Genomic DNA, 25,188 nt, shown 5'->3' with positions numbered 1-25,188 from the left:
GTATGTTTACGTCCGTGAACTATGACTGTCCCATATATGTCAAAAGTTAAGTCTATTATGTCATTATGCAAATACTGATAAAAATAGAATGAACTTTTGATGTCAAAGATTAAGTCTATGGTATCATTCTGCAAATATTGATGAAAAATAGAATGAATCTTTGAATATTCCGCAGTATTGATCTTTCCCTGATCCACTTCTATGTGAAAATACTGTATGGCTCCGTAAGTTTTCTTATGTTGAGCATTTCCGATTAAATTAATCATTAAGGTTCCTTTGTGGTTAATTTAATTGAGTTTTCTGTATACAAATTCATGTTTCATGTGATTTGTTAATGTCCAAATAAATTCTTCTTTTTTTGTAAAAGTAAGGTCGCCCTTGTTGTTCATTATGATCCCGCTAGTTTTCGTACCTTTGCCAATTTATATTGACAAAAGGGGGGAGAATTATTTTGTAGTTCACACTACATATACATATAGTTTAAGGATCATTATGTGTGTGTGTGTGTGGGGGGGGGGGGGGGGGGGGGGATGGTTCATTGTGAGATGAAGTATTTACTAAGGGGGAGTGATACATATCACCGTAGTATTATTGTCGAATTTGCGATACAATTGAACTTTGATGTTGTGTAATAATACTATGACACCGTATAACAATAATTGAGAACATCTGTTTTCTTATGGTTATGGCTACGGATCTTCAACAACTATGATGCTTAGTTGAACACGTTCAAAATCACAGGAGTACTTGGAGTGACGAAGAATTCAAGGAATGTTGAAGAACCAAGGAAATCAAGCATTTGGATGAGAAGCTACAAAGTTTATTTATTCTGTAATCCATATGTATTGATAGTTTTGTCACTAAAATTGTCAAAGGGGGAGATTGTTAGAGCACTGCCCGGTCGAACAAGCAAGCGTTGCTATAAAAAAATTTTTTGTCAAGTTTAGCTGTCAAAACTATAAATCTTGATTTCTAGTCTACTTAGGATAGAATGTGTAGTTGAGCTTTAGACTTTACGGCGTTCATCGATTGAAGACGAAGAACCACTAAGGGGAGGTTGTGGAACTTCATCAAAAAAAGGTATGTGGAGACTTGAACTCATCTATCACTCAGAAGTCTATTCTATTCTATCTCCTATTGAAACAAAAGTCATATAGCTATATAGACTTTACATTATATACATTTGATATTTTGAGCTGAGTTTAACTCGCTTATATCTTTTTCGAAATATGTGTTGGAAAGATTTTTGTTGTAACTACGGTCAACATTATTCTTGTCAAAAGTCAAAAGATGATCATGTGAAAATCACCTGGTAACATCTTACATGATTTGTGTGAGACAGTCATTTGATATAGGCTCGGAATGTTTCGTATTGATCATTCGATCACTTGAAAATTGCTTATAAGCTAATAGTTTGTGTGAGACAGCTATTGTCGTCTTCTAAGAATATTTCAATGATTGAAATGGTAATTAAGCGCTAAAACCCATGTCTGGATGCATTACGGTTTTTGTACTAAGTGTACGAACTGTTTTGTCAGAATTTAGGACCGAAAGTTTGCATACCCGTTCGCAAACTTATTCAACTGTTTAAGTCAGGATACTCATGTTTGCATACCCGTTCGTAAACTGATTTAACTGTTGAAGTCCTGGAACCAAGTTTGCGTACCCGTTCGCAGACGGTTTAAACTGAGTTCGGTATGGAGCAAAAGTTTGCGTACCCATTTGTAAACTGTCGGCTTGCGACCAATGTCCGGAACTTAAGTTCGCGTACCCGTTCGCAAACTTAAGTGGTTCAAGTTCTTAAATCGGTTAAATATGATTTCATACTCATGAACAAATACATTTATAAATTAAGGAATTGAATCTTGGCAAACCGTGGATAAATTGTCTATGAACTGATTCTTTTGAATCAATCCGATTTTGCTTCAATTGTGACTTGTATACTTCTATGAAATATAAACAATTGAACAACTCTATAAGTAACGCAATTAGATTCATTTGATTATCAATTGATCTAGAAGTGTTAAGATGAACATGATAAGGGATAACTCTAGCAAGTTATGAAACCCTGATTTGAAGACTATATAAGGGAGAACTCTAACAACTGGGAAACCTAATCACCACACCTCATGTGTGATACTAGTTGCGCCTAGAGTCGATTCTCCTTTAACCTAGGTTTTTCCTAAAACCATTATAGGTTGACGACTTAAAGACTTCATTAGGATTCTGAACCCAGACCCAACTATTCTCTCTAGTTGCATGTTCTGATCTTACTTTGTTCTATCGTATTGAGTACTACAATATGATGAACATGGTTAAAGAAAAAAGCTTCTAATATATATTTCGAGAAATAAATAAGCGAGATAAACTCAGCTCAGAATATCAAATGTGTATAATGTAAAAGTCTATATAGCTATATGACTTAGTCTCATTAGGAGATAGAATAGAATAGACTTCTGAGTGATAGATAAGTTTTAGTATCCACATACCTTTGGTTGATGAAGTTCCTCCAAGATCTCCTCAGTAGATCTTCGTCTTCAATCGATGAACTCTGTGAAGTCTAAAGCTAAACTACACATTCTATCCTAATCTGAGACATATCTATAAGTAGACTAGAAATCAAGACTATAGTTTTGATCAACTAAACTTGACAAACAAGCTTGAGATATAAACGCTTGCGAGTTCAACCGAGCAGTGCTCTAACAAGTACTGAAATATAGGGATGTTTGATATCAACGTCAAAAGCCCTAGCTGTATTCAAAAACTATCCTTGAAGAAACCGACATTTGTAGCTCTCATCTTTCTAATTTGTTTGAAGTTTCGGAAGGTCCCTTTGGAGAAGAACTTGTAGTTCAAGTAGCAGAACCAGTCTTTTCTTTGCCAGGGTTCTTAATCTTCCCATTCATATGGAGTATGCCTGAAGCTCTGATCACTACGGAACTTTCCACTTCTTTTCTAGGTTATGGTGGTTATGTGATTTGTGCATCTGAATATTATGGTCATTTTTGGGTACTATGATGCATTCATTGACACTTATTAGGGTTGTGTGTCCATTCGATAACATATTTAAAGGACGAAAACATAGCGTTATTTTAAAGGCGTCTGAATCATTGATTAACTGTGTGTGTAGAGATCATATTATTATCCTTTATGAATTACAAGTGATCAAGTGTTGCTGGCTGGTTTGGTGTTGATTTTGGTTTTGTTTTTCGTGTCCCATTTATTATCATGTTTTTAGGGAAATACCTAAAATCAAATGAAATAGAATTTTGAGTATTGGTAAAACCATAATTTCATAAATATAAAGATTGGGCAAAAAAATAATTAATACTTTGCTTTGGAGTTTGAATTTTTGGGATAATGCAAGTATTTTAGCAGGAGAAGTAGAAAATCTACAAAAAATATTCTCAAGAGCTTTGTTTTCAGTTGGAATTATGAATTGTTCAGGGTATCTGATCCATTTAAAAGAAATACTTAGGCCAAACACTATGGTCACTCTTTTTCCTTCCCTATCCATATCCCTTAGATGTAAGGAAAAATTTAAAAAACAATCCACTATGATCTCTTATATCCCTTCCCTACATTTAAAAGTGGATCAGCTCTGATCCATCTTGTAGGGTAGGGAAATGCCACGGATACTCAGTTTCCGTTTGAAAACCTACTTTAAAGAAACTCAGTTTCAATGTGATTATAAACAGATACTGAATATCCGTTTGAGAACTTTTAGTTTTACTCTTGTTTTTCATTTTTACCTTTTTCATTTCAACTAAAACTCTTTATTTCCTATTATATCTCCATTTTCTTCTCTCCAAATTTTTTTTACCCATAAATAATAATTATATAAACTTGTGGAAATAAAATTTGAGAAAAAAAAGAAAACTGAGATTCCGTGTAGTGCAGGGAAAGGGATGAAAACATGCCATAATGAGGCTGCCTTGTGACCCATATCCCGTACCTACATTTAAGGGATAGAGAAGGGATAACCCCTATCATAGTGCTTGGCCTTAAATCTCTTGAGTTTGACAAAACACAAGGTGGATGTTTTTATTTAACAACAACAAGAATGATTGGTGGGCCATGGTTGTTGTGGTGGGTTAAGGTATGAAACTTTCTTCATTTCTTCCGTTTATTTTCCTATTTTTCTTCTATAAACCATAATTTTCTTTCTCCAATCACCTCTTGTTATTGATTTTGGCGCATTTTAATCTTTACTTGTCTATTTATAGAGTATTTTATTGTGGGCAGATCCCACTTATGCAATTATTTCCAAAAATAAATTGTTGCGCCCTTCAGCCACATTGCGCACTAGTGATATTCCAGCCCTACCTTGGGAAGACTTTTAGGTCCATCTCTGTAGGGGAGTATTTACATATTTTGCATATAGAGTTTTATTTAGATTTCACTTTGTGATTAGAATTTTTGAACTTTCATATATATATATTTGCATAATTAACCTCAAATTTTTATAGATTATATAATCACATAGTATACTTGTTGCTAAGTTCACATACAAAGTCTTACCAATAACCACTTTTGTTTGAAAAGTAAATGAAAATGTTTTGTGTGTTCCCGCTCCTTTTATTATATATTACCTCTGGATAAGGTTATTATATATTCTAAACACTTTTGTGTTTCTTGTTTGAATAAGAAAATAAAAATTCATGTGAGACAACATGATGATGAAATCAATATTGGCTATGCTATATTGGCTTCTTTTTTCAGTAGATTAGGTTCAACGACTAGTGATCGTAATGGATATGTTTTTTCGAAGATACAACCTCAACTCTCACCAACTAAATTCTCGATTGTGGCTATAGTTCAACCAGTCATCATAAATGACCAACATGACCCTCTTTCCTTGATATGCCGTCGTGACACATCTATCAGTCTTGTAATTGTTAGAGGGGCTAAGGAATCCATCTTGATAGTGTTATCTCAAGCAGAGATGCTCATATCTCACAACTTTTCCGTGAATACATACATTCTGTCAGTATTAGAAGACAATTCATTGGGTACCGATGAAGTCTTTGTAGGCTACAAAACATTGTATGTTTATTTTATACTATTTTTTAAGGCTTATCTTGTTGTGCTTTTTTTTTTACTTCGTCTTGGTTTTATCTTATGAGTTTTCTTTGTCAAGGTTTTAACAAGACAACTATGTGTGTCCAACATCTTTTTACGTCCCTTCCTTCAGAAGTATTGATGGTTTTACTATTTACTGTCTTTTGGTTGTTTTCTTACTCATGTAATAACTCTTGTATGCATGTTTCAACTTTAGGTAACTGAAAGGGGTAATCAATGGGGATTTGTCTCTTGCTGGAACATCCCTCAAATCTTCCACCTCCGGCTAGCCTTTAATGTAATTTTCTTATCAAAATAAAGAAAAAGAAAAAGAAAACCTAAACCTAATTGAAAACTAATTATCTAATTGAAACTTTAATTTATGAACAAAAACACAATTTTTTCATACTAACCTATCTTCAGTTAAAACTTTTCTCTTCTTCTCTCTTTCACTTCCATAACCGTTTTATATTCGAATTTTAGAAATTTGTACATTATAAGGTACTTTTTGATTAAGCAACATCTTCTTTATACATTTGTAATTGATAAATTAAGTAGAAATCATAAAAGTTGAAGTTGCGGTGAGAAATTTGGCTAGGAATTTTGTGGAGAAAACCCTACTCGAATTAGCCGAACGTGATGGAAATGAAAAACAATTCGGCTATTTTAATATAAAAAAATCCTAACCAAACTTTTTAAAATCCTAGCCAAACTTTCTAGTTTCCAAACCGAACTCTCTGTAAATGTATGTTTTGGTATTATTTTAGGTTCGGCTAGGGACATGGTGGTCTCGATATTGACGAACGTAACTCTGGTAAAGAAAAACTAGAAATTCGGTTAGCTATTCTTGAGTTTTCCAAACCGAACCTAGTCCATGCACCATTAAAGAAGATCTTCAGCTACATTTATTTCTGTTTTTATAGCCGAACATAGTCCAACACTCCATTAAAGAGGATGTTCGACTACCTGTACTCCTATTTTCCAAGCAGGTCTATAACTACTTTGCCCATCTACCCTTTAAAATATTTCATTTTCACAAATCACTTATTATCGGATCACTATGAAGACTGCAAATTCACGTCACCATATCATGATAATGTCATTCTATTCATATCATCAGATCATTCCCCATCTAATGTGTAATCTAATTTTACTAAAATAATCAATGTTCTTAACTAATTTAATTATTAATATTAATAAATAAATAACTTATTTTTTGCAATAACCAAAATATCTGGTTAAGGCGCGTTGAATATTCCTTTATAATGACCTTCCAAAAATCGTGGAATGGTCTCCATAAAAAAGGGTTTTGCTATCTTGTGCATCCATGCACAAGATAACACCCAATCATTGTATCGGGAAGATGCAAAAACAAATAAAAAAATAGGAGAGATGTGTTATCTTGCATTGGAGATTGCAAAACTTCACTCTCAAAAAATGAATATTTGGTAGATCTATGTTAATTTGCATTCTCTAGTGCAAGTTTACACAATCTTTCTTATTTTTTTTATTTTTTTTTTGCACCTTTCCGATGTAATAATTGGGTTATCTTGTGCATGGATGCACAAAATAACAAAACCGTTTGTTACTAAAATTCGTGGGCTTAAGCAAAAGGATCAACTTGGGCCTAGACGCGGATAAGAAAGATGGATTCAGAAATTTAACAACAAAAGTTCAGCTGATTCAGCTCCAGTAATGACACGAAATGAAGACACAATTTATAAAGGGGGATACCAGTCCTACGAAGTGTTGATACCATTTCATCGATCCAACGGCCAGGATCGGTGTGATCTTCATGTCCTATATGAAACGGTATCAGCACTTAGTAGAGCTGGTATCCCCTTTATAAATCATGAAATGAAGAGTTTTTCAAAAACAAAAAGAGATGGAAAACCAAACCAGTAGTATGTCATGAACAGCCAGGGCCTCCAAGAACAGAAACCAGAATTAACTTAACAATACAAAGTCCGTCAACGACCCCAAAATCCTTTTCGATCAAAATGGTGAAATATCATCATCTTTCCACAAGAATCTTCTCATTTTGAAGATACTTTTAATCCCGTCAAGCAAGGCAAACAAGATGAATGTCTAGTAGAGGAAAAAAAAAAATCGAACTATGGTGAAGTATTGGCATTTTACTTCTTAACTAAATGTAATATCTGCCTGTCAGTTTTATACTTGAGTAAGAAATTTTACAGTCATTTTTGCAATTTTTTTTGAAAAATGAATATGAGAAATGAGAATGCAACAACAACAAAAAAAAAAAAGAATGATTCAGAAATAGTGAAAGATAGTATAGAACTATAAATCATAGCACAACATTATTAATTTTCCTTTCATGAACTGTGAAGAATTCCGACGTGATATTCGGAGAACATAATTGAACGAAAACTCCTAAATGATTCTAGCTTCATTCATAAAACAAGAAACATTAAACCGTTTCTACATTGCCATTTGTAACAACAGTTACTCCTCCCTTCACTCTACATATAACCCTTATATTTCTTCTTCCTATTGCTTTACAAAAATAACAAAAATAGGCATAGAGGAAGCAAAACAAAAAACATGGACCTGCATCTTATGTATTACATATATAATCTATCTATTATGAGACAATTGATCAAAGATCTTCGTCACAAGAACCCCTTCTTCTTGCATTCTCTCTTTCCCAATAAGCCATTTTCAGCGCCTCGTAGGAGAATTTCCCGCTTAATCCATCTGATGCCTCATTTGAAAGCGGACCACTATAATGTTGTTGTTGTTGCTGCTGCTGCTGCTCTGGACAAAGTCTCCCACTCCTGTTTCCAGCATCATATCCAGGTGTCGAACAGAAATTTGAGTCCATCAACATGTCACCCTCCAAAATTCGTAGTACCTTTTCAAAGAAATGTAAAAATGAGTATAAGTTAAAGTTACACTAAACATAATAAAAATGTTCTTCACAGGTGTTTTAAGTTGAGTGTTTTTCCATGTACTTTCTTTTTCTTTCACTATAATTGCGTTAATGTTTCACTTTTTAACTAGGCCCGGAGGAATGAAAATATCAGACACTAACTCCCCCTTGGTGTTAATTTTTTAAACTATAAATCCAGGACAAGATTAATGTACAAGTAAAATGATTTGCAAGCACCTGAAACACTAGATATATGGGTATCATTCATGATGAATCAAGATGGGGGAATTGGGTCCCTGAAAAGGATGACCTGCCTTAAGCTGTCACCTAACACCTCGACACTGAGACGATGGGATATTTAAGAATGGGGCTACAGGTCAGAAAATCAGGACCATACTATATCTGATTAGCATACTTGTGCATGGACCACTGAATCCATACTAGAGAGAGTGTACTAATAAAGTCATGGGTTCAGAGGACCACATGGGTCCGCCATTAGATGCTTTCTAGTGGTCTATCTTATACATAGCAATGTATAAAATCAGTGCCAGAAGTACCATAAAACCAGAAAAATAGTTGGCATTTACTTCATGAAATTATTTGTTGGAAACCTGAATCGTAGGCCCTCGCCCTCTTACCTGAGACATGCGAGGTCTTGCATGGGGATCGCGGCGAATGCACAGCGACGCAGCATGCAGCATGCAATAAACCTCTTGTTCTGAATAACGATTGGCCAACCGTGGGTCCACCAACTCATCAACAGCATAGTCTTCTAGCAAAGGGCGCGCCTGCATGGGTTTCAACGAACTCAAAGTCAAGAATAATAACATCAGACAAATGCATCTTCTGTTTGCTTATGCTTTCATTCCAAATTTTCAATTATTGAGAGTTACCCCAGGGTAAAGGAGCAGTAGTCTTCCACCCTAAGGTAATATAGGTAAGGAATCCAATTTTGCTTACCCCATGTGGGGTACGAGTAAACTAAACCCAGCAGTGTGGCCATCTATTGCTAAGACTCAAACTGTCATCTAAACAGAGGTGTAACTGGGAAATACAGTAATTGGACTGTTACATCCCCTTATAATTGGTTTATATGTACTAATGTCATGAGGGGGTAAATAAAAACACACAACAAAATTTTCTGCTTCATACCCATTCAGTAAGGCATTGCTGACCCTTAGGCCGGTTGATGTCAACAGCTTTGCGTCCTGTAACAAGCTCTACCAAAACCACTCCGAAAGAGTATACATCAGCTTTTTCGGTAATTTGACCACTTTGTGCATATTCTGGAGCCAGGTACCTAATTAAAATCAAAAGACAATGAGTAAAGATTTGCTATTGGCTGCCAGAAGGTAAATTTAAAAGTGTATATTTCAAAATTTTACCCAAATGTTCCAATTACTCTGGTTTCTACTCCCAGGTCTCCATCTGGCTGCCACCTTGCAAGGCCAAAATCTCCCACCTACATAAAAAGGTACTAATGTTAGGCCTCAATCATCCTCCATGTGCCTGTCGTAATTGTCACATTGCATTCTCCTTTCTTAGAGAATTCATTGTTAAACCATTCCTACACATCATTTACTCAAGTGCCCATCTCCTATATTGAACGACATGATAAAAGAAACAAAAGCTCTGAAGATGGGAAACTATACCTACTAAGTTAGATAAGGTTCAATACTGTAGGAAAATAATAGTGCATCACATTCATACCAGTGGTTCAAAATCATGTGTGATAAGTATATTGTTGGGACGCATATCGCGATGGACGATACAACCCACTCTACACTCTTCATGGAGGTATCGCAATCCACGAGCAGCTCCAACTGCAATCTTTTGCCGTGCGGACCATTCTAATGGATTTCGATTACGTCCTACAGATTCAATCAGAATTTAGGCACCAAGCAAACCAACATAAGAACTAAAAAATGAAATCAAAAATAGGAATTCACGAGTCATGATATATGTAAATAACGTCTCCTAGTTTACCAACAATGCCCATAAATATATCATCCATTACTACAAATTACTAAAAGAAGATGAGTAAAAATATCTTCAACAGTGGTCAATGAATTTGCTTTATGCAGACCAGTGTATCACAAGTTTCTGAACTAATGCTGAATTCGAAGTACTCTCGGTGGCAATCCCATGGGAGCATTATTTTACAATGAGAGCATTAAGTCTTATTACTTGACCAAAAATGTCTAATGCAATCAATGAATTTGGTGGTAGAGGGAAGTACCGTAAAGATGAGAATCCAATGACCCGTTGCAAATATATTCATAAACCAGCAACCTTCTTTTCTCCTCTACGCAGAATCCAATAAGCATGACAACATTTCGGTGCTGTGCACAACTTAGAACCTCAACTTCTGAACAAAACTCTTGATCCCCTTGAGAACTAGCCAATTTGTGTTGCTTAACGGCAACAGACTGGCCATCTGGTAGGACTCCCCTGTGGACAGATCCAAACCCACCTTCAGCCAAGAAATTTGCTTGCGAAAATCCACCTGTTGCAAGTTCCAACTCAGCATAGCTAAACCACCTTGGTGGTTTCCCAAATACAGGTCCCTTGTGTTGGCATATTGAGCAAAGAGGTGGTGGACCTAGAGGTGCATTCCTTGCTAGAGAAACTGCTTCTCTTACGTTTCCATTGTAGTCGTTATCTGACCTATAGTTCATCGATTCTATTCCAGCTTCACGGTCAAGTTTAGAGAATTTCTCCAGCAAGGCTTTGGCAGTGGAAGTTTGAGTTTTATCACGGAGTCTGTGTGAATTTTCTTCTAGTTGCTTTGATGTTTGACGATTGGAATTAAGCATTTCTGTCATCCATGGTTGGAATCCAAAACTGGTCGAGGGATGGCTTGAATTTTCATCAGTGTCTGAGCTGGTTTCATCACCATGCCGGTGTTCTTGTGAGACTGATGACTCCTCTTTCTTCAGGTCACCATTAACTTCCGAGATGAAAAATGGAGAAGTTCCTGGATCTGAACTTGATACTGAAGATGTTCCAACTTCAGTTGCAGTGAATGGTGTCCCAAGTTCAGGACTACTGGACGGTGTCACAACTGGACCTCGAATGGTATTCAATGTACCATCCTTGTTTTCTGGATGTCCTTCAGGTGAATCCACTAGCTCAGAAGGTACTAAGCCAGCTCCTTCAAGGTCCTTCTTAGGCGATCCAACCAAATTTAAGCGAAGTACTTTTGGATGGGAACGTTTCATAGCCACAATATTGCATTGCAGCTCTTCCATGCAACGTTTCTCCTCAGGTTTAAGCTGTCTGTACACACAAAGCTACTAGGGTAAGAAAAAATGTAACAGGATCGAGAGAAAGTGCGAATTACAGATAATTTGTGAATGACCAGAGCAAAAAATATAACGAGGAACGCGTCACCAGAACAACTAAAAAGATTTTGCAGCTAAAAGCTCATGTGCCGTTATGGTACACACCAAACACTTATGTTAAAGCCAAAAAGCTAGGTCAAGGCTAATCATTGTTACCTATCCAGTACGACCCAGTTAGCTTGAGTTCTCTTAGCTTCTGCAGCAACCGCTCCACAAGGTGATCCAGAAACAATCTTTATCTTGACATTTATCTATGACAAAGAGTCGATGCAATGATAATATTGAGTTAATGAAGCAGGAACCAGGCGAACACCAAGCATGATGAATAAATACAGATAAACAACTACGTCATAATGCCAACCTTGTTTGGATCATACACATCATGCAGCTGAAGCATCATCTGGGAGCATGTATCTGAAATATCACACTTGTGCTCTATACTGGTCCCTGCAGAAGACCTCCGATGCCCACTGGCACAGTCACCAGCGAATCTTGGAAAGCCCCATTTTCTACCTAAACATGAAAAGATGAATCCATCATTAGTCACCATCAATTAGCCACCAAAACACAACGGAAAGTTAAACAAGAACTTCCACTAACCAAACCAAGTCCATCCTAGATTAAATTAGAAGTTGAAGGACCTGATAATGAAAACACAAGGAACCTCGAAAGAAACAGCCATCCTAGATTAGGCCTATTTCACATGCATAAATTTCTGCAGCAAAATCAAAATCTGGTCCAATAGCCACAAAATTATCAATAACAACACATGAAAACGAAAAGTAATTTGTCTATATTACACACTGCAGTTACACACTGCAGTTTGGGCTTGTTATTGAAACTGATCTTAAGAACTTATCAACATGACACTTGAGAAACATCTAAGAACGCTCATTTTCTTAACTGGAAATGTCAAAGAATCCTCACCAAATTAACTAAAATAACTACAATAAAAACAACACCCACATAGAAATTCCTTAACAAAACAAGTAATTCATTCTCTAAATTAGAAAATGATGAGCAAATAGAGGATAAAATGAAACCCTAAGATACTGCATTTGAAGCAAATGAAGAAAATAAAACAAAGAAAGAGAGAATGTTGGAATGGAATGGATACCTGAAGTATGAGCAGGAACAACAACCAAAAGAGTAATACAATCCCCAGGTTGAACAACATGAGTTAAAGCCCAAACAAGTGCAGTTCTTGGTATTTCTTTAGATTCTTTAACTGCAACTACAACTTTCTCACTAACAACAACATCAGCAGAAGAAGTAGAACAACCCCCCTTTTGTTTCCCTCTCTTCTGTTGAATATTCATTTGATCAAATCCCAAAAAATGATAATAACCCTTTCACTTTACAAAATCTCTTACAGCCTTTCCAATCCCACAAACATCACAATAAAATTGGAAGAAAGAACTGTGCCTTCTCTTTATAGAAAAGACATTAAACTTTTCTTCTTCTGTCTTATAATTCAACAACTCCCCTCTGTAAAACCCCCTGTTTCCCTTTTTTACTTCCAAAAAAATCTTCTAAAAATAGTAAGTTGAATAATAAACTCTGCTCCAAATACTATTCCTCCTCTTCTTCAAACACAATTTCACGATGAGAGAAGAAGAAATTCCAGGTGAGTCAATATGAACAGAAAAACTTTATGAAGATTCTTCCTCTAAATGAAATCAGCCAAAACCCAAATCAAATCAAAAGACAAGACAGACCAACTTTTCACTGTTCTTCTCCTCCTCTTTCTTTCCCTTCTTCTTGAAATGACATTTTTGTAAAATCACACACAAAGTTACAAACAAATGTCTTCTTCTTCCTTCTTACATCAAATCAAAACCAATAATACAGAAAAAAATCATCATCACCATCACCAGAGATTTCGATTCAGAGAGAGTCTGCCAGAAAATTTCCCGTTTGTACTTGTTTTTGCTGCAAAACTTTTCAGGATTGGTTCTGGGTTTTGTTTTGCTTACTTTAAATGATATAAAAGAAAATTGAATTTAAAATCTGATGAATTTTTGTTTTGCTGTTGGATCAAGTCGTTTTCTTAATTGATAACTCTTTTATCTTATATCAACATCAACCCAGCACAATCACATTATCAAATGTAAAAAAAAAAAATACAAAATATTACAGAGAAAATAAAATACAAAATTACAATAGAAAAATCAAAATCTAGGGTTTAATTTTGTTTTAAGTTCAGGGTTCAACTACTTCACTCAGTTTTTATGGTTTAATGTTTCACTCTCTCTGCTCTGCTCTTCAAATAATCTCATTTCGCTGTCTGTAAACAGTTGCAGATATTCTGTAGATTGTTTTTGTACAGTGAAGATTTGCTGTGTTTGGAAATTACCCTTACTGTTTGTGTTTAATTTCGAAATTGACCTGGGGGTTTCTTTGAACCCTGTTTGGATGGACTGGATAAAGATTTTGGTGTATCTTTTGCTTGAGATTAGCTAAGGGAAAGTGCAGAAAACAAAATTAGAAAAGGGAAAAGTGCATTTGATGATTTCAAATTTAAGTAGACTTTGGAAATTGTATTTGATGATTAGGTTGGTTTTAGTAGTGGATGTCACGAATTTTATTAAAGAAAAAAACAAGGGAAAGTTGGTCACACCACGAATAGTTTGTTAGGTTTGTTTTTGTTTTGTAGGGAGCCAAATTGGTAGCTACTTCTTTCATGACGCATGAGATGAGAATCATGAGATGCTTTTTTTTAATCGTTAGGTAAACCCATGTATACGAAGATTTTGGTATCCTTCTCGGTAAACTAGTATCTAATTTACGGTGTTGGCTAATAGTTATGTAAACGATAGATTGCCATCACAACTCTGCGGATTCTGCTTCTCCATTTCATCCAGAAGCAGAAGTTAGAAGTAAAAACATTTTGTTCCACAAAAAACTAATGCGTTTGGATACACACTCAAAAATTACTTTTTTAATTTCTGGAAGTTAAAAAGTCAGAAATCAGTTTGGCAATAATATTTTAGAACGACTTCTAAAAAACAAGAAAGTGTTTTTTGTGAAGCAAAATAGTTTTACTTTTAAAACCCGGCTTGATTGGGGTATACCCAATTTTAAAGGGACTCTTTTTAAGGGTTTTATGGGGAGTCTTAATGGGTAAGTTACAAAACTACCCTTACCCTTTATAATCCTAATACCCTAAATCAGTTTTTGTTTTTTCTTTTCATCTTCTTCTTTTCTTCTTCTTCTCTTCTTCTTCTCCTCCACAACCACCATCAAAACTCGTCTCAAAATTCGTCGTAATCGTCGATTCGAAAACTCCGATTAATATTCATCAATGGATCCGCTAAGACCTATGGAAAGTCGTATGAAAGACGCTAATAGAAAACCCAATCAATACAACCCCTGAATTGCAAAACTAGTTCAACAAAAAGTGAAGAAAAGAACGGTTTCGGAAGAAGAAATAGAACCCGCTCAAGACGAAGAAATTGTGTGATTAAGAAAGTAAGGGCCTACTTAAACTCACTCCAGTACTTGAATTTAATGTTTGCATGTCAAATTAGGTCAGAAAAATTGAATGCTTGAATTTGCAGTTATTTGGCCGGCAAGGTGTTTGTTCCACGACCTTACCGGATTTTCATAGTTAGGGTTTGGTCGGCAAGCTCTTAGGTTGAATATCTTGTCGACTGTTGAATATCTGTAACTGCTTCAACAGGGTCGACAAGTTATTCAACCTGCAACCTTTTCGGCGGTAGTTTTTTTTTAATGAAGCCGGCATGTTATAATTTTTTACCCTGTCGGCATGTTATAACTTGTTTTAAAAACATTGGTTCCTGATGCCTTGAATTTTACAACCGGAATGGTATTTGGATAAAACCATGCCGGTTGTTTGTTAGCCGGCAATGTTTGGGTAATGGACTTTGCCGACCTGTAATGTGGAAAATTTTTGTATCTCATGTGTTCATACTTGTTATAAGTCGGCAGGTTATTTGAATGCTACCCTGCCGGTTATAGGTCAGCCGACATATATGTTTTAGTCTACCCTGCCGACCATTGTTCCGCCGGGTTGGTTATATTTTTCGACCCTGCCGACTTATTTTTTTTTCTTAATCGTTCTTGTCCAAGTTGGAAAAGGCAAAGAAGAAAGCTCTGAAAGCTCTTAGTCCTCCTTCAAAACCTCCTCGTGTTGGTGAAAAACTCTTGACTTCAAGACATCGAGGGGCATACGTTGTGCCGGGAACGCTCAAGATCCGTGTACCGAGTGATTCTGAACCACCATCAGAACCCAGTGATTCAGACGAGATTCCAGATGAAGACCAGTCAATTCCATCTGGTAGAAGAGGTGATGATGATGATGTTGATGAAAGCACTCCGGCTGTTGGAGGAGGTAACAATGATGATGATGATGGTGATCAAGAAATGCCTAATGTTGGAGGAGGTGATGATGATGATGATGGTAATTAGATAAAGATAAGGATATCGAAGATGAAATTGTTGAAGAGGCAGTGGAAGAAGAAGAAGAAGAAGAAGAAGAAGAAGAAGAAGAAGAAGAAGAAGAAGGAGATGGAGATGGAGATGGAGAACAAACTCTAGCTATTGTTCGACAAACCGAAGCTTCAACTTCAACTGAAACCGGAAATAAGAAGAGGGTGATCACTAAACCATCTAATTCCTACATGCCTCCCCCTCACTTGATGGTTACACTGAAAAAATGTGAGCTTCCAAGGGGGACCCCAAGAGATGGTGGAAATGTTCTTTTTGGATACAAAGACTCATGGGCATGTACGATCCATCATACTATCGTAAGTAATCTCAATCCGTCTTTTTTTTTATTCAAGTGTGTATTTATCTTAAATTTGCGTCAAGTGTTTGTATTTCTTTTCATTTTGTTTTTTTGGTATTTAGGATCACAAGCATGCCGTCCGTCTCATGAGGCCCCAAGCTTCATGTTCAGTGACTAAGACTTGGGATCTTGAGGATGAATGTGAGGAGGTGAAAGTGATTGTCAAGAACTCCGAGTTGTGGCATGCGGTGGAGAGTTCGAATATTGAGCATGATAGAGTTACTGTATCTGCATTCTATGAGAGGTTATACGGAGAGACTGATACAATGTTATTCCCATTCGGTGAGATGGCGATAACTCCCAATGATGCTCATCAAATTCTAGGCCTCGAGGTTGAGGGAAAAGCAGTCAGTGAGGGCTTCGATGATGATTTTTCACTCAAGGATATTAACAAATTGAGCCAGAAATTATTCGGTTGGAATCAGATTGAGACGGAGTCTATACTTGAGAAGAAGGATGGTCGTCTAAGCAAGAAGTTTTATCTAAATCAGTTGAGGGACACATTATTTGACACCAAGAAAATCTTTGATAAGGAAGGAAGGGTGAACCCGGTGCGAATCAATGCTACCGCGTCAGTTTATTTGCTATACGTCCTGGGCAAATGTATCTTCCCCGACAGTTCCAGAAACTTGGTTGATGCCAGTTATATGCAACTATTGGATACCTTAGATAATATGCATGAGTATTCTTGGGGTACTGCGGTGGTCTCCTTCTTGAACAATTAGTTGACAAAGTGTTCTAGGGCACTCACTATGTAAGTTAACGGAAACACATGTCTCTTCCAGGTAATTTTATTGTCCAAATCATTTATATTTGCAAAATTCTCGTAAGATAAGATTCTTACTAAACTTTGTGTTTGCATAGGTTTGGATATATGAGCATTTCCCTTCTTTGGTGAAAGCCAACTCCTGCATAGGTTTGGATATATGAGACCCAACAACAAGTCTTAAGTTCTTTGTAAGTATGTTAGAGTTTCTCTTATTGTTTTAAGATTACATTATCGAGTCATTCTATTAATTGTTTGTTGTTTAATTGAAAATAGAATGAGCAGTTGAAGACCTTTGTGAAGGTGTTGTGTTGCGCGAAAGACATAGGAGAGCCTTTGTCGATTGAAGAGCAAAGCAAGCACATTGACTATGCTTGCAATATTGACAATGAGGATGCCCATGAATTGTTCAAGCAAGCTGATGCTGAAGTAAAGAGGGAAGAAAAAGCCAAAAGGGAAGCACAAGCCAAGATGAATGCTGACAAAAAGAGGACTCGTATCGGTCGTGGTGGTGAAGGTAGTAGTAGTGGTAGTGTTCCTAAATGGGGTCGGGGTCGTGGTCGTGGTGGTGAATGAGTGCTTTCCTTCTTTATTTCTTTATGTTGTGGTGGACAAATATTTAAGTTAATGGTTGGACAAATGTTTTTTTAAAGTTTATGAGACATGTTTTCGTATGTTGGACAAAAAGTGTTGGATTTATAGTTATTGAATGAATGGTTTGTTTAGCTATGTAAAGTTTCAATACTTATGCCGGCAGGCTTTTTTAAGTTACAGTGCGGACCACACCAGGGCCGGCAAGGTTTTGAACCGTCAGACTGCTGGCCCTGACACCAGAAATTATTTGCAAACCAGGGTCGGCAGGGTAATAAGATCAAAACCTAGCCGGCTGCTCAAAAGCCGGCATGGTATTATATTATAGACCATGCCGGCTATGTGTTGCAGAAAATACCTTCTCCTGATGCCTAAAATCATCAAAGGTCGGCATGGTTATAAATTATGTTCTTTGCCGACCACATCATGGCCGGCACGCTAGTGACTAAATACCGTTCCGACGGTTAAACAGAAAATTGCATGTTCTCTTGATGCCTAAAAGTCATAAAGTTGGCATGGTAATAAATTTCCTACCCTGCCGGCCTTATTATAGCCGGCATGCTAATGACCAAATACATTTCCGGCGGTTACAAAGAAGAAAATGATCTCCTGATACCTAAAATCATCATAAGGTCGGCATGGTAACAAAATTTCGACCCTGCCGGCCTAACTTAGTCGACATACTGGGGAAATAAAAACTGTGCCAGCGGATTCAAATTTCAAATTTTTGCAAGTACAATTGCATTGATTGACTTGTACTTATACGCTATAACGGCCAAATTTGGGCACCATCATATAAATACACTACTTATCTCCACAAAACAACACACAACTATTTGCATATACTCTCCAAAGCTCATATCATCATACACTCCATCTAAATCACCCAATAGCTCTCTACATATAACAATGGCTTCATTTGATTCTAATGAAGATTTGGCAATCGCCAAAGCTTGGTATGCGGAAAAACGACCTAGACGTCAATCCTCTGAAAGGGTGGATTCCACAACCTTTTGGGCTAGGGTACACAACAAATTTAGCCAAGAGTTTGGGAATCCTAATGCAAGAAGTGTTCAACAAATCCATGGGAGGCACCTAGTCAACGAAAACGCGATACTTTCTTTTTTAGCTCTCCAACCTCGGATTTTTGACACTCGCCCCTTGACCTTGTCCATCGCACAATTTATAAGTAATTTTGTGGTTTTTTTTTACGTAACCCATGTTGTTTTATCTTCCAATGAAACACCACTAACAAATGTAAGTTTTCTTTTGTGTTTTTGTAGAATGAAGTCATGAAAGCGCGCTACTTGGAGGAAAAGGGAGAAGCAATTCGCGTTCGATGCAAGCTATCACTTCTTGGCAGAAAGAATCCCGGAGGATAACCCAGACTAATTGGATGTTGTATCCTCTTCGGATGAGGAAGATTGATGGCTTTAGAAGTTTTTGTATAGGTTTTGTGGGTAGATCTCTATGTAAACCCTCACGAGACTATAATTCGTCCACTAGGGTCGCCTAAGGGTTCAAAGGCTTGACGCACATGCTAAGTGCATTCGTTTTTCCGTCGACAAGGAGTTGTATTTTATGTTTCAATCAATGTAGTAACCAAAATTGCATGAATAAAGTGAATTACATCTATTAGAATTCATTTTTTTTGGGGGGGATAACCAAAGTCGGCAAGGTTATAAGATTACTATAGTGTCTGGCTAAATTCTAGTCGGCGAGGTAAGAAAGGTAATAAATGTGGACTACAAAAAGCCGGCAAGGTAATAAATCAATACCATGTCGACATACGCATTTATAACAGTCTCCTGTGTGTCAAAAAATATTACAGCCGGCACCTTCTTCATTCGTATATCTTGGCGGCCATAATAAAGTCGGCGTTGTCTTCATTCATCGACCTTGCCGACCTAAAATGGTTGGCATGATCTTCATAAGTCGACCTTGCCGACCTTTCATACTTTCAGAACTGAAAGTGTGGATTTCTTCTTTGATTTTGAGTATGATTTCATACAACTGATTTGCAATCCCCTTTTTAGAAGTGTTTCGGTTGTGTGCTTCATTTTCGTTGCAAGAGATATTCTCAAAAAAGGAAAATCATCAAAAATCATCCCACAAAAGTTCAATCAAACCATAACTTAAATTCATAAGTTTTAATCTAACTCAACTAAACAGAATTAAGTAACCTAATCAGATTGTTTTAGTGTTAATTAAACAAGGACATATTAGTCATTTAGAAAATACGAGGTTAAGGGGTGGCTTCTTTTACTTCAAAATGTCTTGGATTTTGTCTCATTAGGTATACCCCAATTAATTTGGGTATACCCCAATCAAACCCGATTTTAAAATCATTTTAAATTGGTTTACCCGAACTATATTTTGACTTTTTTTTTCTTTTTTTTCTTTGCTTCAAGAAGTCAAAAATCAGCTAGCTTTTGGATGCGTACCCAAATAACCTGTAATTTTTGGGTGTTTTCACTTGACACATGTTGTATAAACGAGTGAAGAATGCATTAATGCAAGTATGCAACTACTAATCCAAACACATCAACTTCAAAATAACAGGAGACATATTTGACTAGGTTGTCTTAGACTTCTTGATAACTCTGTCTCAAGCATGAAAAACAATAACTCTTCATTGGCCATTAATATCAGTCATGCTGTACCACAGCATAATCAAAGAAAGGGTAAATGATTTATGGAAAAATTTCAAAACGGTCGTACTACTAAGACCCGATTTACAAAGTAGTCATACTGTTACAAACTATTAACAAAATGGTCATACTTCCGTTAAATAGAGAGTTAAGTGGTGACTCACAGTTAAATATGATAATGAAATTACCTACATGTCCTTACTATTTATCCTTCCATACATAACTTCAAATTCTACCTTTATTATAGTTTTTTTGACGGTGGTGCTATTTGTAAGTGGTGGTGCCGCCGCTTACATATCGCATTCAGGTTCATTAGAACGCATTCAGGATCGTTACACCGCATTCACCCAAAGGGTTCATCGCTTCCCCAATGGGGTTTAGTGAAGATTCTTAAACTTCCACCACCATCACCACCGCTTCATCACCACCACATCAACCAATTTATTAAATGAAGAGGGTATTTTGGAGGAGGGTGTTATGGAAAAAGTTAACACCGTTTTATTCAAAAATGTTAAATCGGATGAAATGTGACCATTTTGTAATCGAAATACAAAAATACGATCATTTTGTGAAAGAATTATAAAAAATACGACCATTATGTAATTGGCCCGTGATTTATTTACTACCAGGATTTTGAATCGACTCCACTCCATTAACTACTGTACAGACACATTTAACTCGAGGTTAGACATTAGTCGACCAGTAGAGTTAAAAAGCTAGTAGTAGGCTAGTAGCTCTAGTCTTGGTTGATGGATCTTTTCAAAGGGGACTACTGACACGTAAAAAATACGCCGCTATCAGTTACTTATCTCCCATCAGAGTGTCATAATGATACTGCTCGAGTGTTTTTATAACTTCCCCAACTCCCCATGTACTACTACTACTAAACCCCGGGGACCAGAGTCCCAGAGATGACTCAAACCAGCCCTTCCCTTCTTGTTGTTTCATATCTTCATTATCTCTAAAAACTAACCTTTTATCTCCCTCTTATAAGCGATAACCTAATAAGGTTGGTGCAGTCGTTACCAAATTCCACTTGAGGTGTTGATTCTTAGCATAAACTTAGTCAAATCAAAATTTGATACTCTCCGTAGAATTTAGTGACAAATTATAAACCAAAATTCGAAAACTGATTCAGTTACTTTATGGTTGGCGCAATTCATGTTACGAAATTTTTCAAACCTTGTAAGAAAGTCCAGGAGATATCATGTCTGCTTGAGGCGGGATGCTTTTCTTTTATTTTCTTCATTTTTACCTAAAAACAGGTCAAATTGAAAAATTAAAAATATCACTTTTTTCTGAAATAGAGGTGGTTAGTGCATTTTTGGATATAATACGCTATTAGTACCATTCTCACTTGATGTAACAAAACTTGTTGAGACCGGCAATAATTGTGCAAGGGATCCTTTCATTTCTTTTATGATATCTGGCCCTAGTTCTCCAGGTAACTTGAAGGACTTCGCTTCACCATTAAAAATCTTCACAATTGCCTTCAATGCATACAACGAAGTAGCTTCCAAATGAACCTCCGTGCATGGGGTCATTTATAGGCTTCTAGGAGTAAGTTGGCATCTCACATTCTTGTGACCAATGATAAATGTATATAAGCTATTTGAAATTGTTGGATATTTACAATTGGCATTAAACATCAATTTCAAATAGTGGTCTATTTGTCGAGGTATAATGACACTAACGAAATGAGCAACCCTACAGCAACATTTTGTTTGACATTGTCTGGAGGCATCAACAAAACCCGATTTCTTGCTAAATGCATGCATAATAAGAGATATGTGACGTTTTCAGCTTTTCCAACATCTCCTTGGTAAATTTCTTAGCATTTCATTTTTCACAAATAGCTAAAAAGAAAAAAAAAAGTAAAATCACTTTTTCCCATTTTGCTTATAAAACGAATCAATAACACACCTCTTGTTTCAGCATTATTAACGGGGTGTACAGGTCTACTCGGAAGGATACCAAATTCCACGAAAGATAAACTAGAAATTGTTTTTTTTTTAATCGGTCATATCATGTTTGTTTTCCTCGGGCTTATTAGAGTTAGTGTTTCTGAAAATTATCTCTATTTCCGGGGTTTTTGTTTCTCATTGCCCAAGCTAAAAATTTCATGAGACAAACTTCCTTTAGTGTTATCCCGCACGATTTTACGGGATGATTTTCCGTACAAACGGCTTCTAAAATGTTAGATCGGGTATGTCCCATATCTAAAACCCAGATCTGGAAGCCTTGAGCTCTTTGAGACCCATGGTGGTCCTGGATCGAATGTGAATAACAAAGGGGAGAGTGAACCGGCCGTCTACTTAACAATCCAAAGTCTTAAAAACCCTTGATCCGGAAATCATCTCACAAAGTCGTGCCGGATAGCATTTGTGTTTGAATATAATTAGTGTGGAAACGGATATTAAGGTCATCAAATAACAACCGTCCAAAACACCTCAAAAAGATTAACAGTTTAATTCGTACGAGACGTAACGGCGTCGTTATGCCATTGTCTGTGATTCACTCCATCCCAACGCGCATTAATTGCACCCGTCTGGCTTTGTCTGGTTGACGGAGACTTAACGGATAAGTTAAATCAGACGGCTGACAAGGTCTGAGTGTTTTGGATTTTGGAGTTATATACGGATCGTGTCTGAAGGGTAATATTTAGAAGCATCGAAATAATTGATTACGTGCTTCGAGATGTAATACTAAAAACAGTGGGCCAATTAATATTTTCTACATTACTTTACGCTAACCAAGTCATTCAGTGAACTAAATACACTGTAAAAAGCTGAGTTAGAGTTTAAGTTTTGAATTTAAATCTGGTTAATTAAAAATTGACCGGGTAAAGTACAAAAATTGGGTACATTTTCACGTGTAAAAAGAGTATTTTGTTTTCTTCTTGCGAAAAAGGTTAAAATTTATACTATTATTTATTTATTTTTGAAGCAATAAAATTTATCATTGAAGAGTGTGGTGTATTGAGACAAATAAACCTGGATTTCGTAGCCTAATTAAGGACTTAAAAAGTTAGATTTAAGAGGCAGTAAATGAGATTTGAGAATTTGAGATTTGTTTTGGCATGATTAAGGTGGATTTGTAAGAGTGTTGCAGTCCGGCACGCGAGTATATAATTATACGATAGGCATGCATTTTTAAGCCATTCGATTGCATACATATTATGTACACCTCTATAATAAAAAAAACTTGATAGTTTGAAGGTATTGTGCATTTTTAAGCCATTAGATTGCACATATATTGTTGTGCACTAATGATTTAATGACAATGTTTTAAGTACTCTAGTGGATGCTCAAAATGAATTATCAAGCAGAAAAATATACTTGCAAAGCAAAAATCAAGAATTAAATGGCCTAAGGAGGAAGCAACAAATACATATTTTTTCCATGCAAATATGAAGATCAGGCAATCCATTAATCAAATCAGTGAGTTAGAAGATACAAATGGTAATATCATTATGGATCAAGAAAAAATTTCATCTGAACTGGTCAAGTACTTTGAAAACAGGTTCCAATATAAGGAAGTAAACATTGTAGAATCTCTACTTGATGTTATTCCCAATTTAATCAGCTCTGAAGATCAAGATATGTTGGATGCCACTCCAACAACAGAAGAGATTAAAGCCATTGTGTTTTCAGTTGATGCAAATAGTTCTCCTGAGCCAGATGGCTTTTCTGGAATATTCTACAAAACATGTTGGGAAATAATTCAGATAGATCTTATAGAAGCAATTCAGTTTTGTTGGAATAGATAGATCTTATAGAAGCAACTCAGAGGAAGAATGGGCTATGTTCTTTATTGCCAAATATACAGATAAAAATGGCCAGTGGAATACAAATTGGAGGCAATCATCAGTTTGGTCTGGACTGAAATGGGCTTGGTCTTCATTGCAAGATGATGTCAGGTGGTGCATTGGTGATGGCTCAAAAATATCAGTATGGTTTGATAACTGGTTAGGAGAAAAGCCTATCATAAATGACATTGGTTTTAATGACTTTGTGAAAAGTAACATAAATATGAAGGTTAAAGAACTACTTGATGGAACATATTGGAGCATATCAGAAGAACTGAAAGAATATTTTGATGTTGTAATTTTCCTGAATTCAATGGTGGAAAAGATATCATGGTGCGGGGTGCTAATTTAAAAGGCAAATTCTCAACTTCTGCAGCTGTGGAGAAACTAAGATCAAGAGATCCTAAGGTAAGTTGGCCAAACTATTTTTGGAAACCATTCCTTCATCCAACTATTGCAAGTAATATCTGGAAGTTGCAACATCAAATTTATATAGATGATGAAGTTATGAGGAAAAATGGCTATGATATGGTATCCAGATGTTGCATATGCACAAAAGAACAGGATAATATGGATCACACCTTATGGAAATGTGAATTCAGTACACAAATATGGACTTGGATATGTTCAATTTTGATTTTGAGAATCCTCAATCTTTCAATGATATCTGCAGAGTAGCTGAACAAAAAAGTCCCTTGGAAAAGGAAATATGGATGACTGCTGCTTGTTCAATCATGAAAGAATTATGGTTTCAAAGGAACAAAAAACTCTTTGAAGAAAAATCTCCTAAGCTCAATGAGTTTAAAAGGAAAATATGGAAATCTGTGTATGAAGGTGGATTCAAAATGAAAGGCACAAAATGGGGACAATGTTATGATCAAAACATTATTGATATCTTTCATTTAGGTGTGAGACACATCAAGTTCAGTTGCATCAGAGAATGTTATTGGGAAGCGCCAGGCCAAAGTTTAATTTTATTATGTTGTGATGGTTCCTCCTTTGGCAATCCAGGTGCAACTGGTTTTGGTATTATTGTCAGGGATGCAATGTGTGAAGTTATTGGAGCAAAGTCAGGAGGAATTGGGACTGCCACAAACTATATAGCTGAAATCCTGGCAGTAATCTGTGCACTGGAATGAGCTTTTGTGCTGAAAACTACAAGGGTAATTATCAGGTCAGACTCAAAAAATGTTCTAAATGACTTCTGCAATGATTGCATTCCTTGGATGTTCAGATCAAGATGGATAAATGCAAAAACAAAACT

The 25,188-nt window shown here is 36.3% G+C and overlaps 1 protein-coding gene across 1 annotated transcript; it reads right to left on the bottom strand.

Moving 5' to 3' along the window:
- Positions 1-7,441: 7,441 nt before the first annotated feature.
- Positions 7,442-13,599, bottom strand: LOC113349346 (inactive protein kinase SELMODRAFT_444075-like). The gene is made up of 9 exons (XM_026593318.1): positions 12,416-13,599; positions 11,660-11,811; positions 11,455-11,549; positions 10,194-11,233; positions 9,665-9,825; positions 9,340-9,416; positions 9,107-9,254; positions 8,593-8,742; positions 7,442-7,936 (listed from the first exon to the last, which is right to left on the bottom strand). Exons 1-9 carry the CDS (start codon positions 12,615-12,617, stop codon positions 7,682-7,684), a joined length of 2,280 nt encoding a protein of 759 aa, XP_026449103.1. The 5' UTR covers positions 12,618-13,599; the 3' UTR covers positions 7,442-7,681.
- Positions 13,600-25,188: the final 11,589 nt, after the last annotated feature.

This window comes from Papaver somniferum, chromosome 2 (genome assembly GCF_003573695.1).
Source record: "Papaver somniferum cultivar HN1 chromosome 2, ASM357369v1, whole genome shotgun sequence".
Taxonomy (NCBI): domain Eukaryota; kingdom Viridiplantae; phylum Streptophyta; class Magnoliopsida; order Ranunculales; family Papaveraceae; genus Papaver; species Papaver somniferum.
Note: the sequence above shows the minus strand (reverse complement) of the source record. Positions and strands in the feature narration are given on the sequence as shown.

Bases quoted from the DNA above. Each gene is read 5' to 3' on its own strand.
- LOC113349346 (XM_026593318.1), bottom strand. From the start codon at position 12,617: ATGAATATTCAACAGAAGAGAGGGAAACAAAAGGGGGGTTGTTCTACT. The intron at 11,234-11,454 runs GTAACAATGATT...TTGTGTGTACAG, and splicing joins AACTGGGTCGTACTGGATAG to ACAGCTTAAACCTGAGGAGA. The intron at 8,743-9,106 runs GTATGAAGCAGA...AAACCCATGCAG, and splicing joins AGCAATGCCTTACTGAATGG to GCGCGCCCTTTGCTAGAAGA.